Genomic DNA, 17,877 nt, shown 5'->3' with positions numbered 1-17,877 from the left:
CCACCGGCTTGAACCTGCTGGAGTGAAACTGTGGCTCTGCGCCTCTGCAGACAAATATTATTGAAATTAAAAATATAAAACACAATGGTTTCTATGGATTTTTCAGCAGGAATATGTTCAAAAACTACGTTTGTGCTGATGATGCACGTGATTCATTCACATGACGTTACTGAGTAGGATGAGCTCATGAGGGTCATTTCAGGACGCCGGTTCGTCACATTAATGACAGATTTGAATCACTTACTAAACAAGTGTGAACCATCGTGTCAGAGAGATCGGATTTGAGAGAAAAATCGGATTTGAGCAACAAGGCAATGTCAACGTAGCCTTAAACTCTCAGGTTGAACCACAGAGCCACAAGTTCAGGTGAAGAGTCGATCTACTACGGGCGTTCCTACCCTGATATGCACGGGCCTCGCGCATGCGCGTGGCTCCCACTCGCTCACTTCACCCCTCCCTCACTCACTTTCACTGTACCAAACACTTAAGTTTATACAGGGATTCAGAGGAACATCTCCGGTTTTTGGTCTTTAATTCCAGCGGAATAGAGTGTTGAGTCACGATTCTGAGGTCCACTGTTGGGTGAGTGCTTTAAAAATGTCGTGCAGACTGAAAACACAGCGGATAAGAAGAAGAAGAGAAGTGAGAAACGAAACTGGTGAAGACTAAGGACAGTTCAGACAGTGGTGACCAGTCCTGGTCCTGGAGCTCTGCCTTCGAGTCCTCCTCCAGCTAATCACCTACTTTAGAAGTGCTTGACTGACTGGATCAGGTATATTAGAGTCAAATCTGCTTTTTTCCAAGCTGTAGTCCAGATAATTCTTACCAACAGCTTTTTTATCTGTACTTGTTTATTTCTGATCAATGGTCGCTGCCCAAAGAAAAACAAGTGTCTCCAAAATGGTCATTTTACAGCAGAGAGACAAAACATTCATAACTTTTAATGTAAGTTAATGTACAGAGATTATATTTCAAGTGATTTTGGAGCATTTGTATTGGTCCATTCATCATGAAATTTCCACACAGTGTTTTTTTTTTTGTTTTGTTTTGTTTTTTTTTGGACAGTGACAATATGTATATAAAAATAAATAAATAATATAATAATGAAAATGACATTTTCATTTTAAATGCAACCACTTTAATTTAATTTTAAGGGAAGCACATAGTAATAAAAAATACACAAACATACTCTCCTGAATTTCTTAAAGTTTTGAAACATTTTTTTTCTGCAGTTGAGGTCTAAACTCTGTCTTTCTTTGCTGCAAAATGGATATGTGTATATCTCAGGCATAACATAATGACCACCTCCTTGTTTCTGTGCTTATTGTCCATTTTATCAGCTCCACTTACTATATAGGTGCACTTTGTAGTTCTACAGTTACAGACTGTAGTCCATCTGTTTCTCTGCATACTTTGTTGGCCCCCTTTTACCCTGTTCTTCAGTGGTCAGGACCCCCATGGACCCTCACAGAGCAGGTACTATTTGGGTGGTGGGTCATTCTCAGCACTACAGTAACACTGATGTGGTGGTGGTGTGTTAGTGTGTGTTGTGCTGGGACGAGTGGATCAGACACAGCAGTGCTCCTGGCAATTTAACCATGCCATTTAAACATGTGTGTCAACTACTGTGTATAGGATCATTTCAAAGATACAAGGGTATGTAAACTTTTGATTAGGGCCATTTGGGTGATTTCAGTTATCATTAGATTTGAAAAGGGCACACAGTTATGTGGTCATAAATGGGTTCATCTGACTGTTCCTATATAAAAGAAAAGTGTTCTGCATGATCAGTCACATTTTCCAAGAAATAGGCAATATTTCACAAATTCTGCCAAAGTATGTAAATATATGAGCAGAACTGTGTGCTCAAGCATGATTGCATCACCTGTTTAAGATGTTTTTAATAACATTCCTAGTCTTAAATTGCCCCATCTCAAGTTTTTTTGGAACGTCTTCTGGGTATCAATTTCAGAATGAGCAAATATTTACAAAAAAAAACAAATTAAATTGATAAGGTAAAACATCACATATGTTGCACTGTTTTTGTATAGATTTGGTTCAAAAGTAGATTTATAAGTCACTGTGTCATTATATGCATGGTTAATGCAACTAACTGAAAATACATAAACCAGCCTGACATCAGTCCTATGATTTGTTATTATATTTAAACATGTTTTTTTTACATTGGACCTAAAAGCTATGTCAGAATGACATTTGCGCACTGTACCCTCAGGGTACCCGTCTACATGTAGGTTTGTGTTCGCCATGTACTATGAATTGTTTTGAGCAATTAATTTGAATGGTAATATATTCAAATAGTCAATTATATTTAGTAATGCACATGGCAAATCTTCCAGTCAGTGTTCAGGACTCAGACACAGCCTCAGTCTTTAAGTCTAGTCTAAAAACTTACCTGTTTAGTGGAGCCTTTGGTAATTAGTTTTTCCAGTTAGATAAAAGGTGCAGTGGAGGGACACTGAAATCTCAGGGAGCCCTCATTTCTCTGTTACTTTCTGGCTCCCCCCTTTAGTGAGGCTGTAATAGCTCGATCTGCCGGAGTCTCTGCTTCACTCACTTAAGACTGTATACTGTGATCAATCTATATTAGCAGCACCAACTGCCTTTGAGTCTCTTTGTCGAGTTGAACAGCTGCCCATCCTGTGGGTCTGGTGCTGTTGCTTCATCTGCCTTGATCAGGTGCCCAGTGCTCGTCAGCCCTGTGGACCATCATGGAGCTTCCTGTTGAACAGCATTGTGCAAACCTCACCTGCATGAACTGACCCTCCTGATGATGCTGCTGCATCTTTGTAATCATATACATTGCCTCTCCTTCTTTTCCCCTTTTTCAGTATGTTATATTAATGATAAAATCTCATTCTCAGCTGTTATTGTTTGCTATATTGTTTTCATTCCTCTCAAGGCTTCTTCCTCCTGCTTTTAGGGAGTTTGTCCTTGCCACTGTTACCATTGGCGACGCTCATGGGTGCTCGGACCCAAATTTTTCTGTAAAACTGCTTTGGGACAACACCTGTTGTAAAAAGCGCCATATAAATAAAATTTGACTTGACTTGACTTGGTCCACAAGTGTGTCTGTAACATTTTTATAGATTATTTGAAAACATTGATGATATATTCTGTTGTTTCTTTTACAGTGTGCATTTCATGGTCCTACATTAGCCTCATAGACTGCCATTTCAACTTAGACTGTCTCTTTTGGCTACATCATGGAGGATCAGTCAGAATCTTCATACTTTACATCTCCACCTGAAGGTTTCTCTCACCGCTTCTCCATTACGGCTCAGAACGCTGGGATTGCTACCGTGCCCCAGGTGACTGGCTGCCACATTGGAGGTTCTCTAAACATCAATATTGTGCATTCAGCAGGTACAAAAAGTCTTATTTTTAATTGTTCATTAACTTCTTCCACCAACCGCATAGATTGTATGCTTTTTCATTTCCTTCCATGCTATTTTGCAACAGTAATGCATCAAAATAAATAATGTACCCAGACTTACTCATAACCAGCTGACTTTTTTCCTTACCAGCAAATGGTAAACAGACTCAACAGACGTCAGCAAAAGCCTCTAATAGTGGTGAGCACTGTCTTTAGATTGCAATGCTGATATGTATCAATTCTAAAACCACTATAACACTAAAGATTGATGTATTTCCAACTCTTTTGACATTCTGACACATGGTTATTTATTTTCAGCATGCAGCATTTCAGAGAGGGTCACGGAAGTGCTGAAATGTAACTTGAAAAGGAAATTTGAGACGATCTTTGAGGGAATTGCTAAGAGGGGAAACCCAACTTTATTAAATAAGGTCTACACAGAGCTCTACATCACAGAGGGAGAAAGAGAAGGACTGAATAAGGAACATGAGGTTTGGCAGATTGACGCAACGTTCAAGACACCTCCTGAACAGGACCTGCCAATCAGCTGCAATGATATCTTCAAACCCTTTAAACAAACAGAAGAGGAGAAGGCTAAAGGCATCACACCTGCACAGCCCAGAACTGTGTTGACCAAAGGAATTGCTGGCATTGGAAAAACAGTCTCTGTCCAGAAGTTCATTCTTGACTGGGCTGAAGGAAAAGCCAATCAAAACATTGATCTTCTGTTGGTGCTGCCTTTTCGTGAGTTGAACTCAATCAAAGATGAGAAACAGAGCCTCCACGAACTTCTGCTTGACTTTCACTCTGAACTCAAAGAATTTGAGGATACAAAATATTACAATGACTGTAAAATTCTATTCATCTTTGATGGTCTAGATGAAAGTCAGCTTCCATTACGCTTTGGATGGCAAAGAGTTTCTACTGTTTCCAAAGCAGCATCGCTGGATGAGCTGATGACTAACCTTATAGATGGGAATCTGCTTCCCTCTGCTTTGGTGTGGATAACGTCTCGGCCGGCTGCCATAGACAAGATTTCTCCAGATCTGATCCATCGTATGACGGAAGTACGAGGATTCACAGACTTGCAGAAGGAGGAGTACTTCAGGAAGAGGATCAGTGACCAGAGCTTGGCCAGTAGGATCATTTCACATGTGAGGAATTCAAGGACCCTTGAGATCATGTGCCATATACCAGTCTTCTGCTGGATCACAGCTACAGTCCTGGAACAAATGCTAAAGAAAGGCCATGAAAAAATCCCATCATCTCTCACTGAGCTGTACACGCGATTCTTACTCATCCAAACAAATGAAAAAAAGAAGAAATATCTTGGGGAAAGGGAAAGTGATCCTCGGAAGCTCTCTGATGGAGATGTTCAGCTTATTCTTAAACTTGGAAAACTGGCCTTCGACAATCTCCAGAAGAGCAAAATCGTGTTTTCAGAAGATGATTTGAAAGAGTATAAAATTGATGTCACTGAGGCCTCACTGAGGTCAGGATTGTTCACTGAGATCTTCAGAGAGGAGGATCCGATGTTTACAGAGGAGAAGAAGTACAGCTTTGTGCACTTGAGCTTTCAAGAGTATCTTGCAGCTTTCTTTGTCATTCACACATACGCTGACAAAGGAGTGAATGCAATGCAGTCCAACGAAAAGAAACGTGCCACAATATTCTACGATGATGATTACTATGATGACGACTATACCTTTTACCAAGACTTTGGTGAAAGTGATGGTTTTGGCCCTCCACAGAAGGCTCCTCAGCAAAAAGTGACCTTGTATGACTTGCAGAAATGCGCCATTGACAAAGCTTTGAAGAGTAAGAGTGGGCATTTAGATCTGTTCCTTCGTTTCCTCCTTGGCCTCTCGCTGGAATCTAGCCAGAAGCTGCTTAAGTCATTGTCAGTGTGTGGGCAGAACATTCATCAGACCATCCAGTACCTCAAGAGCAAGCTTAGAGAAGAGGATGACAGCAAGACTCCCTCCTCAGAACGATGCATTAACCTCCTTCACTGTCTCCTGGAGCTCAATGATCACTCAATGGCAGAGGAGATCCGAAGGTTCTTGACCTCAGGCAGACAAGCTGAGCACAAACTGACAGCTGGACAGTGCTCCACCCTGGCCTACATTATTCTGATGTCAGGGGAGGTTCTGGAAGAGCTGGACCTGAAGAAATACAACACATCTGAAGAGGGTCGTAGAAGGTTGATCCCAGCTGTGAGGAACTGCAAAAAGGCAGTGTAAGTGTGCAATATACTTTTAACCAAGAACACTATGATCTCTTGAGATAACCAGTTATTTTCTTCTTGCTTTTATATCTCCAAGTCCTATGTATTAACTGCCATCTTATAAAGTGACAGCAAACAAATATTCAGACTGTATTGCCTTTCAGTGAATATATCCATTTAATAGCTATGTACACAATGTCCTTTGACTTTCTAAAAGTATGTAGTCGTAGGCATAGACTAAATGGACAGGTAAAGTGCTCAGACTTTATATTGATGATATAAATATGTGAAAATTATGTAAAAAATATATCTAGTTCTGCATATTAATGCTGCAACAATGTTCTCTTGTGAATTTCACTTAAATTGTCATTGATTGGGAAGATTTCACACAGCAGGAACAAACATGGTGAAGGAGCTTCCTAAAGTTTTCAGGGACACCTACATTAAACAATACTCAAATTGTAAATACTAATAGCAAAGCAAATAGCAAAGACCTTAAATGTCCATGACAATATAATTTGTTTGATAAAATGCAAGTGGAACCACAACTAATCGTTCCCAGACAGGTGCACCATGCAATATTTCATGTGTTTTCAGACTAAGGAAAGCAAGTAAGAAGCTAGCAGTCATGCAGAAAGTGTTGCAAGATGACTTGAAAGCAGCAAGAACAACAGGTAGTCAGAGAACAATAAGCAATGAGCTCATTTCTGAAATCATCTCTGTAATCATCCCACCCAAAATCCATCTACTAAACAAAGAAGCACCAGAATTGCACATCAGCCATTTTTACACAAGCGTTTAGACAAATCAGAACCCTCTTTGAACAGTGTATTCTGGTCCGAACAAACATAAACTAAATTCTTTTCCAATAATTCTTGTTTGGAGAGAAATCGGCATGTTTGCACTATGATCCCAAGAACCCCCACAGTGAAGTACAAAGGTGGCAGCATCATAATGTGGAGCTGCATCTCTGCAAAGAGTATCGGCGTATTAAACATTTAATCTCATCGGCCAAGAAATTGAATCTTAGGAGAAGATGGACATTTCAATAAAACGACGACCCCAAACATACAGCCAAAATAACTCAAGACTGGTTTCTAAAGAAGGTGAAGGTGATTGCATGCGACTGCATACCATTTGCCCCTATCAGTTTTAATATATCTTCGTTAATGCTTATGAATACACACTGTGTGGTTTATTAAGAACAAAGTCAAAATATATATGTACATTTTAAGTAGATACATGCACTTGAAACAACGGTATCTGAATGTGTTCATTCTCACCGTATCCTTAATATTCATATGTCCACCACAATTTGTACCACTTAGAGCTGATTTTAACAGTGTTATTGGTTCATCTAATGGATTTTTAAATGGGCCTCTTTTTTTTGATCCTGTTTATGACATTGTATATCTTGCTCTATAACTTTACTAACCAGAGCAGAATTATCCATTAAAACAAGAACACATAGCAACATTAACGCAAAGCACATCTACATCACATTAGCTCCCCCTTGTGGATAATCTTCAGGCTGCTAAATGTGAGGGAGAGAGTTGCAGGTCCATGAGATACTTTGCATCTAAGTAGCATCATAGAAAGTGAACTGAATTCCATCTTTGTCTGCAGAATGGCTGGCTGCAGATTAACAGGGAGATGTTGTGAGACCGTGGCTTCCGCTCTTCAGAATCCCAACGCACACTTGAGAGAGCTGGACCTCGCCCAGAATAATTTGGGTGACAGAGATCTCGCAACGCTCCATGCTGGACTGAATAGTCCACATTTCAGACTGGAGAGTCTGGACATCAGTCACATCAACCTGAGGGAAAGAGGAGCAGATTTTTTGAGAGCTGTTTTGATGGGGCCTCATGTGCACACACTCAAGTGAGTAAATCTGTTAAAACTTTGATACATAGGTGCGGATTTACCATTGTGATCTCTATTATTCCGTTTAAAAAGGGGCTGTTGTGGTTTACTAAATAAGCGCAGTAGTCATTTAGCGTCCATGAAACGACCAAAAGTTTAAATTAAGAATTAAAATTAAGACTAGGAACATTGTGAAATGTCCAAAAAACATCTTAAATAGGTGATGCAAAGATGCTTCGGTATAAAAGGAGCACCCTGAAGGTCTAGTCCTTTTATGAGCAAGGGTTGGTTGAGATTCACCACTTTGTGTAATCTAGTTAATTGGCCACCCCAACAGAGCAAATTGTTGGAAAACCACCAGTAATTAGGAGGAGGCCAGGCTTAGGACTCCGCGCCATTCCCCACTCACTCGATGTTCTTCTCTCCCCACTGTCCTTGAAGGGGTTTGTCCTGGCTCAGAGTTTGGGCCCCACCTTCCTGCTGGCTGTGGTGGCCATCATCGGGGCCCCGAAGTATTACAGTGAACCTTTGTTAACATTTTTTTCTTTTCATTTCAGGGTTTCTGGTTGCAGTCTTAAAGATGACTGTGCTGAAATTTTGCGTTCAGCCTTCTGGTCATCGGAGTGTCAACTGAGAGAGCTGGATCTTGGCTACAATAACCTGACCCCTGATGGAGTAAAACTTGTCCTTCAGGGTCTCCTGAGCCCCAACTGTGATATTCAGATATTAAGGTAATCTTTGTTTAGTATGTGGAGTTAATTATTTTGCAAAATGTAGAATAAAATCTGTACTTGTATTTTTAATGTGAAAACTGGCAAATTAAAATTTGTACTTGTATTATTGATGTGAGAGCTTGCATGTTAAAATGTTCACTTGCAGAAAATATACTGAGATAAATACAAGTATATTTATTTGTGCTCAAATTCATTTTTGGCTATGTAACCATACCTTTAAGCTTGCAACCTCCTAAACATGACAGAAGAACTTCAAATCTGCCTGCCTTGACTTCTGCAACTCTTCTCTTGGTAGACTTGTTGCAAAACTGATTTGTGCACTTGTAACTGCTTCACTGAGGGATCAGAACTGGGGCTCAGCAGGTGGGAGTGAAACGTTATTTGTGACCAATCAGAGGAGCTTATTTTATCATGAAAAAAAACCTGTACACTGAGCTCTGATCTGCCTCCGTCAATGCTGTCCCACCAAACGGCTCTGACTGTATGTTTATTTTATCCATAATGCATTTATCCATGTTTTGCTTATAGAGCAAGCATGACAAATGGCGTTAAGTAATCAATATCAAAATATGATCAAAAGTTACTTGGTGAAAGCTTGAATTGTAATGAAGTTATGTAGCTAACTTAGCTTACTAGCGGCGCCAAGCTTGCCCAGACACATTACAGTTTCACTTGTCGTAGAAATTCTGAAGGGTAGCTAGCTAGCAAAGACTACTAGATAACTGTAGCTGAGTGATCACCAACTCTGTTCCTCAGGATCATTCTTCCTGCAGGCTGATCGCCAACCCACAGGTGGTGCGGATAATTTTTGCAGTGCTCAGTTTTGTAGTTACATTGAAAGGTAGGATCAGGTGTGTTAACAAGATTAGATTTAGAATGGAACAGTTGGTGACCACTGCTGCAGCTCAGCTTTAACAGTAGAAAGGTAGCTGGCTAAATAAATTTACATATGCTTGCTGTAATGCAGTAGTTATATTGATCTGACCAAAAAGTCATATGGGTTTAACAGGTGTAGCAGTCCATATATAGGTAGTTATCTTTTTAGTTTGTGGTGGGAACCTACTGATTCCCCAAAGCAGCAAAGCTAAAGTTAAATTCTTACAACCACATCTGTGGTGGTTAAATTACTTAATGCTAATGTGAATGACAACACTCAAATCCCTTATCTGCCCAGTTTTTGGATGTAGTACAATTTTTTATATGCACATTAAATATGTTTGTGTATGTTCTTCAGGTGCAGCAGTATTCAGATACTGAAATTTTAGCTTTATTACAAGGCAAAGCAGCCCCCAGCTAGTTGGGAACATAGACTGAGATAGTTCTGCTCGTGTAAGCTGGCCCATGGGAACTCGGGTTGGATAAAATAAACGTATGGTCGGAATGTTTGTTTGATGTGCCATAATCACATTTTATGCTAAAATAAGCTCCTCTGATTATTCATCAATAACGCCTCACTCCTGCCTCACCCTGTCCCAGTTCTTATCTGTCAGTGGAGCAGTTACAAGTGCAACAAGTCTACTGGAAGAAATGTTGCAAAAGTCAAGGTTGGCAAATTTGAAGTTGTGCTGTCATGTTTAAGAGGTTGCAAGCTTGAATTTGTGGCTATAGAGGTAAAAATGATTGTACAAATAAACTTGTATTCATCTCATACAGGGAGATTCACTCAAAAGATGCCCTGAATATTCTGTAATAACTCTCACTAGGACAAAGCAATCTGAACGAAACAACGTGCAATGAGCTTCGAACAAGCCGGGATTCCCCTGCAAATTCTAAGTTTTGCAACATAATTACCTCAATAGATAACTGACCATTTAGTTTTTTATTTAATGTTTTTTCTTATGTTTCAAAGACTTTCAGCTGTTAGAATTACTGCAAATTGCTGCACTGATTTGGCCTCAGTTCTCAGACACTCATTCTTGAGAGAGCTGATTCTGGACCAAAGTGACATTGGAGATGTGGGAGTAAAACATCTTTGCAGTGGACTGTTGAGTCCACATTGTCAACTACAGATCCTGGGGTATGTTATATTAGAAACTATATTGTTAATGCATGTATTTTAGCATATATTTCATTGTGATGCTTTTCATAAAAACATCAAAGGTATGTTTTCCACTTCCACTGTTTTTTATTTTATTTTTATTATTATTTTTTTTACATTTTGTTCTCTTCTCTCTCAGGCTGAGAGACTGTAAACTCTCGAAGAAAACATGCTTTTATCTGACTGTGGCATTAAGCTCTTACTCTGTGTTGAAAGAGCTGAACCTGGGAGACAATGACCTGCAAGATTCAGGAGTTAAACTTCTCTCTACTGGACTGAAACATCCAAACTGTATCCTCCAGAACCTGGGGTTAGAAAATGTGTTCACTGATGAAGTAGTGTTTCTTGCTGGGTTAATAACTTCTGCACAAATAAGACAGTTTTAACATACTTATTTCATATTTTTTTCATCTGAACAGATTATCTGGTTGCATGATCACAAAGGAAGGCTGTTCTTCACTGGCTTCTGCTCTGAAATCGAACCCCTCCCACCTGAGAGAGTTGGATCTGAGCTACAATCACCCAGGACAGTCTGGAGAGAAGCTGCTCTCTGCTAGACTGAGGGATCCACGTGGCAAACTGAATATGTTAAGGTATTCTTATAGTTTTAATTACATGGCATGATTCTAGGCATCAGACAACTTGTCAGTTGATAAATTAACATTTTGTGCTTTTAAATGAACCTAAAGCACAAAAAGAGCATAATGAAGTCTTTAGTTGTCACAAGCATAGAGGTTTTCATTCCGGTCTTCTAGAACTCCCAGACAAGCCACATACTCATGTAGACCACTGCAGCCATTTAAGGGCTCTAGTTTTATTTTCTTTGGTTAGCAAAATCCTAATCTATTAGTTCTTAGTTAATATGAAATACACTACGTGGACAAACATATTGCACTGTACGCAGTAGCTTTTATTAATCCCATTCTAAATCCATACGCATTAATATGGAGTTGGTCCCCTTTGCAGCTCTAACAGCTTCCACTCTTCTGGGAAGCTTTCTACAAGATGTTGGAGAGAGTCTGTGGGAATTTTTGCCCATTCAGTCAGAAGAGCATTTATGAGGTCAGTCACTGATGATGGACAAGAGGGCCTGGCTTGCAATTTCTGCTCTAGCTCATCCCAAAGATGTTGGATGGGGTTGAGGTCAGGGCTCTGTGAGGGCCAGTCAAGTTCTTCCACACCAAACTCACCCAGTCAGGCCTTTATGGAGCTGCTTTATGCACTGGGGCTCAGTCATGCTGGAACAGAAATGGTTCTTACCCAAACTGTTCCCACAGAGTTGTAAGCTTATAGTTGTCCAAAATGTCATGAAGCATTAATATTCCCTTTCACTAGAACTAAGGGTTCTAGACCAACCCCTGAAAAACAGCCCCATATCATCATCCCTCCTCCACCAAACTTTACAGCTGGCACAGTGCAGTCAGTCAGGTAACGTTCTCCTGGCATTCGCCAAACCCAGACTCGTCCATCAGACTGATAGATAGAGAAGCGTGATTCGTCATTCTACAGAATACATTTCCACTGATCCAGTGGTGACATGCTCTACACCACTTAATCCGATGCTTGGCATTGTGCATTTCGATCTTAGGCTTGTGTGTAGCTGATCAACCATGGAAATCCATTTCATGAAGCTCCCAAGGTGCAGTCGTTTTGCTGATGTTTCTTCCAGAGGCAACTTGGAACTCTTTACTTTAAACTATGATTTTGCTTGGTTTACCTTTTCATGGCGAAGGTCTTGTTGCTCCTAGATGCTTCCATTTCACAATAATAGCACTTACAGGGGCAGATCTAGCAGGACAGAAATTTCACAAATTGACTTGTGGCAGAGGTGGCAACCTATGACAGTTCCATGTGTAAAGTCACTGAGCTCTTCAGTTTGAGTCATTCTACTGCCATTGTTTGTCTGTCGAGACTGCAAGGCTATATGCTTAATTTTATCAACCTGTTAGCAGTGGGTGTGGCTAAAACACCTGAACTCAATAATTAGGAAGGGTGTCCCAATACTTTTGCCCAAATAGTGTATGAAATAAAGAGTTGTATGTTTACTAAAAGTGATAATAAGAGTTATGGAAAAACCGGTACCAAAGATGCACAAAAGCTTGGCTACAGAGAAGAGGATCACTTATAATGCTTGACGTCCATTCAGCTTCTAACCTTAACTAGAACCTGTATAGCGGAGGGCTTCAGTGATGAGAACCAAGCAGATAAAACACAAAGCACACAGTAAATGCCAACTAATGACTCGCACACACGTTGGTGGTATTCCAACCAGTCAGTTTATTTTACTAGTTGACCACAAGCCAAGTCTTAAATCTTCATTTGTTCATTCATATATGAATCAAGAACCAATACTAAAGCCCTGTAATGGAGTTGCTCACACAAATAAAAGTAAGGAGAGCATGGTACAGTGGTCTTTCATGTTACAGGAGCAACCTTCTCTCTCTAAAGCTACACTCCTGCCCATGTTACTTGAGTGCATCCTAAAGAGAGAGTACACATTTCACTGGACATTACATAGTCACCATGGCAGAAGTAAGCTAACAACCTGGTAGGTAGTTAGCTAACAAGATAAGTGTACTAGCTAACACTACAAGATAGCCAATGACATCAACCACACAAGTCTACTGGTGTGACAAACACATTTTTATATATTCTGTGTAGCATATTTTAAAATCATGGGAAATTTTAATTATAATCCAATATAGTGAAATACACCGAATAGACATAACATTATGACCACCTCCTTGTTTCTATGCTCATTATACATTTTATCAGCTCCACTTACTATATAGGTGCACTTTGTAGTTCTACAATTACAGACTGTAGTCCATCTGTTTCTCTGCATACTTTGTTAGGCCCCTTTTACCCTGTTCTTCAGTGGTCAGGACCCCCATGGACCCTCACAGAGCAGGTACTATTTGGGTGGTGGATCATTCCAAAAAAGGGGGCTAACAAAGTATGCAGAGAAACAGATGGACTACAGTCTGTAACTGTAGAACTACAAAGTGCACCTATATAGTAAGTGGAGCTGATAAAATGGACAATGAGTGTAGAAACAAGGAGGTGGTCATAATGTTATGCCTGGTCAGTGTATATGCATTATATTAAATGCATGTGGTCATTCACTTTCTCTACTGAGTCATAGTTTCATTCATGCTCAGCTACCGTAACTTTTGTCACTCAAGATAAAGGTCAACATAGTCACTGACTTATTTCTGCTTTATTTTGTAGATTGGAGCATGGAGGTCGCTCACGGATAACACCTGGTCTTTGGAAATGTAAGTGTTTTGGTCAGTTTCCCAGTGAGGGATTTAGACTAGGCTTAATCCCTGTCCACAAATCTGACTTCTTATCTTGCATACAGTTGAGTTGCATTTAATTTACTTACTTTTTTTGTAGATAATACAAGCAAATGATTGTGTATGTGTTTCCCCCTAGACTACCAAGAGCTGCACATGGATTACACACCGAGTGATCTCACATGTTCTCCAGAAGGGAAAGGGGTCATTAGACTTCCAGTGTTTTCAGAGTTTCTTTGCTATGACAGTGACGATGAGGAGAAAAAGGAACCAGAAAAATGGGCAACTGTGCAGTCTAGGGAACAGCTAATAGGGGGTCGATTTTACTGGGAGCTGAAGTGGACAGGTGTGGTCAGCGTGGGAGTAAGCGACAAGGTATTTTTGGGTAGACGTTTAACACTAGTCGTTCACCAGTTCCAGTTTCAGTACCCGTATTTTGCCATGCACAATGACAAGGACTACTTCACATCTATTAGTGTGGTCACTGTGGACACGCCCAGTACTCAGAGGATCGGATTACTTTTGGACTGCCCAGCAGGAACTCTGTCCTTCTACAGCATTTCATCTGAGGGTAAAAGTCATCTCTACACGTTTCACACCAAATTCAGTAAGCCCATGTATGCTACGTTCGAGCTCACACGCCCAGACGAAATAAATGGAATACCATCTGTTGCCATTGCCACACAGTCACCTGATTCTGTTCGCCATACGAAAGCTCAGCTGTTTGAACACTTTAGGAACTTTACCAGCCGGTATTATGGACTGAGAGGTGGACTGGGCTTATTATGGACAACTCATTTTTGAGACAGTGCGTAAGCCAAGGCTAGCCTAAATGAACAAACTCTGAAAATCAGGAATATGATATTGCTGGGACATTGGACACTATATTAGGGGTTGATAGCGGTGTAACAATACACTCAACCCACAATTTAATTTATCAATACTGGGTAAACAACAAAATTTGAATGAGGAAAAATGATAACTGTGCCCATGTTGGCATATACCTTACTAACAAACATGCTTGTGTGGATAGTTGATTAGAGCTGGTTGTTTGCAAACTTTATGGCTCAAACAGTGCAACTTCATCTAGTGCAGTAGTAGTATTTTATTTTTTTTATTTTAGTCCTTGTTTATAATTTTCCAAAATAAATACAAACACAAAGAAATAAATAAATAAAGTCTTAAATTAAATTAATAGGAAACAAAAAAATATGTATTTGACAGAAGGCCAGGGTTAGGGTTAGGCTAGGGGTCGGCAACAGGCAGCTCTTTTACTGTCCAGTTGCGGCTCCACAGCTGAATAAGATTTCTAGGTAAAAATAAAATAATCCTTCTTTACAGTAAAATAAAGCTCTGCTGATCGTTCAACACAGTTTAACAATAAATGATCTTAAACACTGGAGTTAATGTAGAACTGCTAATACACCTTTTCGCCGTGAAGATTGGCGCTCAGACTGCTGTCACCATAGCAACGCACCTAGCTAGTAGCTAACGAATCAGCAAAGAGAATTCAATAATCAATAATTTGGAGACTAATAGACTTATTTGCCTTTATAATCACTCCAGCTGGTTTCCTGATATGTTTAATCTGCAAAAAGAAACTGACAAACTCAAAAAAGTCATGAAGCTGAAGTCAGTTTCTCATTCGCTAGCTTGTCAGCAGGCACCATTTAAGATGGAACGGGAAAATTCAAACGAAGCTGGAAAATGAGAAGCGACTTGAGCCTCAAAAAAAATCAAACGCTGCGAGACATTTTACAAGAAACTGTTCTACTTTTGTGGAAAAGTTTCCTGCTGGAGATGCAAGAAAATCGGCTATAGCTGAGCTAAAGCTTAAAGCAGAGCAAAGTGAAAAAACAAAAACAGAAGCAAAAACAAGACATTCCAAACATTTAATATACAATAATGATTATATCTCAGTCCTGTATTTATTTACTACCTTGTTTTTTTTTTTATTTGCACAGTGAACCACACATTCTTAATGTCTTGTCATAGCTATTCCACCCATTTACACATTGACAACTATACTTCTGTTTTTTTTTTATATTTGTCCTTACATGTGCTTCTTTTTCTTAAACATACCAGTTCTTCTAAACTCATATGAGTCTCTCTAATTTTAAACATCTTCCGAATACAGTTAGGAAGTAAATTATTTTGTGCTTTATACATTATCTGTGCAGTATTAAAGTAAATTAGATTAGGAAGTTTTAGGTAACACAAGGTATGTTGGGAGTTTTATAGTGAATATTATTGGTTTGTTCGCATAATAACTCTCTGCTTTACCTAGTTAGCCTACTTTGATGAGGTCAAATATATAGTCCAGTTACAGATAATATAAAATATGGACCAGATATGTTGTTGTTTAGCCTTTACAGCATAAATTCTGTTTCTGTGTGTATCTTGTGAGTAAAAAATCACTTGCTTCTCACTGGATTCTTCCTTTTCTTTATATAAACTCACATCAGATACTAGTATTTCTTGTTTTATTGGTTGTTCATACAGATCAAAGCTGAGGCTTGATTTCTTTCTTAAGACGTACGCGAGGCAAAGCGCCGGTTAGCAGGCCAGCCTGATAGTATCTGCGTTACAATCACTTTTGGTATAAATAGCCCGACGGTCATGTTATCATTCAAATAAATTTGTGTGCAAGTAAAGTAAATTACTATAAATACTGGTATCTGATGAAAATTGGAAATGTTCCGGTGATGTGCTCTTCTGCCATGGTCTGCCAATTCAGGTTCAGCTCCACAAGTTCAGGTTCAGTTTCTGGTGACACTGATTTAACTCCTAAATTCCTACCCATGTTTTAGATTTCATCTCACTGGTTTAGTCTAACATGTTGCAAAACATTTCTCCATAACTCCACACCACAGGTGGCAGCAATACGCCAACTGACATTCAAACTGCCATAAAGCCTAAGAAGAAGAAAAAGTTCAACACAAAGAGGAGATGAAGAGAAGAATGTTCCCTGGATGAAAACAAGAAAAGGTGGGTTTTGCTGGGAGAACAGAGATACTATCAAACACTGTAAAAGAGTTTTGCTTTAAATAATTAGTTTTTTTCAGGCTCTTCTTCTAGGTGTTCACCAACTATGAGTTGATTTGATAAGTGGCATTTGTGTAGTCTATAGTGAATGCATTAAAATAATTTATTTTATATTTACCAAATATTTCTCCAGAAGGCTGTAGGTCTGTTTAATCTATCTGTCATAGGCAGTACTCATTTGGTGAAATATACCTATAACAGGGAGTTATAATTGTTAAAAAAAAATCTTGTGTCAAACAAGGCAGGTCTAGATATTCAATCTCAACTAAAATTCGAGTTTAGTGTTGGTATTGTCTTTTCTATAGGCTTCATATATTTGCCTTTTAAATCATTTTGGTTTTGTATGGCCAGAATAAACATAAATATAGTTTTGAAATGTATCATCATAAACTTTAGCTGCTCCTCAGGCATGAGCTAAATATGTAAACAATGTACAAAACAAACCTAAATAACTTACTGGGGAAACAAAACTTAGTCATCTGCCTACACAAAAAAAAGGGGACATTTATGGTATGAATACCTAATATGCCAATATATAACACATGTATTATTGATCTCTTACAGACAGTTAAGTTAGAGCTCTACACAGAAAGAGAAGGTTTAGCTAGTTTGGTTTGATTGGTGGGAGGGCAGATGGAAAAAAGGCGCGAAAATGGAGCAGCCAATCATGTTCATGCTCGTTTTCCACCTTCTTACAAAGTAGAGCGCCCTCTGCTGGCAGGCACCAAACATTAACACCCTTAAGGAAACATGTAGTGAAGAAAAGCAGGAGACAGATATAGGAGTTGTTGAATGTAATAAGTTAATGTAATTTAAGAAGCATATTTTGGGTCAAAATATATGAGCCCCTATGGTGACATGGTTTTATAATAAGGCATGGCAACAAATTCATATATTACGGCCACATGGCCACAAGAAACTTGGCTCAACATCTCAACATATTAACTTGTGGCCTCAATATAAGTAATTTGTGGCCTCAGTATATTATATTGTGGCCATAATATGTTAACTCGTGGCCACAAGAAACTTAACTTGTGGCCTCATTATATTAATTTATGGCCTCAATATATTAACGTGAGACTTTAATATATTAACTTTTAATCTAAATATAGTAATTTATGGCCTTAATATAGTGAGTCGTGGCTGCAACTTATTAAAAAACATTGTCACCTTAAAATACCAGTTTTATTGTGATTTTAGTCTTCAAATAAATAAAAAGATATTAAACAATTAGTAAAATATTTCATGTATTCAACTGAAGCTACACTGAACAAATG

At 39.1% G+C, this 17,877-nt stretch overlaps 1 protein-coding gene across 10 annotated transcripts in view; it reads left to right on the top strand.

Annotated features, from left to right (window-relative positions):
* Positions 1 to 447: 447 nt before the first annotated feature.
* The window catches only part of LOC118797668 (NACHT, LRR and PYD domains-containing protein 12-like), a 31,603-nt gene continuing 14,173 nt past the window's right edge, over positions 448 to 17,877 (top strand). For 4 of the 10 annotated variants that reach the window (XR_005005961.1, XM_036556937.1, XM_036556936.1 and 1 more), the window contains exon 1: positions 16,429 to 16,543. Coding sequence is in view for 5 of the 10 variants with exons in the window: in XM_036556933.1 (XP_036412826.1) it covers positions 3,225 to 3,384; positions 3,546 to 3,593; positions 3,713 to 5,633; positions 7,248 to 7,502; positions 8,042 to 8,215; positions 10,068 to 10,235; positions 10,396 to 10,566; positions 10,676 to 10,849; positions 13,488 to 13,534; positions 13,695 to 14,359 (3,783 nt within the window). In the remaining 5 variants the exon portion in view is untranslated. Of the gene's footprint in view, positions 773 to 1,445; positions 1,477 to 3,152; positions 3,385 to 3,545; positions 3,594 to 3,712; positions 5,634 to 7,247; positions 7,503 to 8,041; positions 8,216 to 10,067; positions 10,236 to 10,395; positions 10,567 to 10,675; positions 10,850 to 13,487; positions 13,535 to 13,694; positions 14,742 to 16,428; positions 16,544 to 17,877 lie in introns of those variants that run through there. The other 6 variants (XM_036556939.1, XR_005005960.1, XM_036556935.1 and 3 more) reach the window with 6 other exon arrangements.

This window comes from Colossoma macropomum, unplaced genomic scaffold, assembly GCF_904425465.1.
Source record: "Colossoma macropomum unplaced genomic scaffold, Colossoma_macropomum, whole genome shotgun sequence".
In the NCBI taxonomy this organism is placed as follows: Eukaryota; Metazoa; Chordata; class Actinopteri; order Characiformes; family Serrasalmidae; genus Colossoma; species Colossoma macropomum.
Note: the sequence above shows the minus strand (reverse complement) of the source record. Positions and strands in the feature narration are given on the sequence as shown.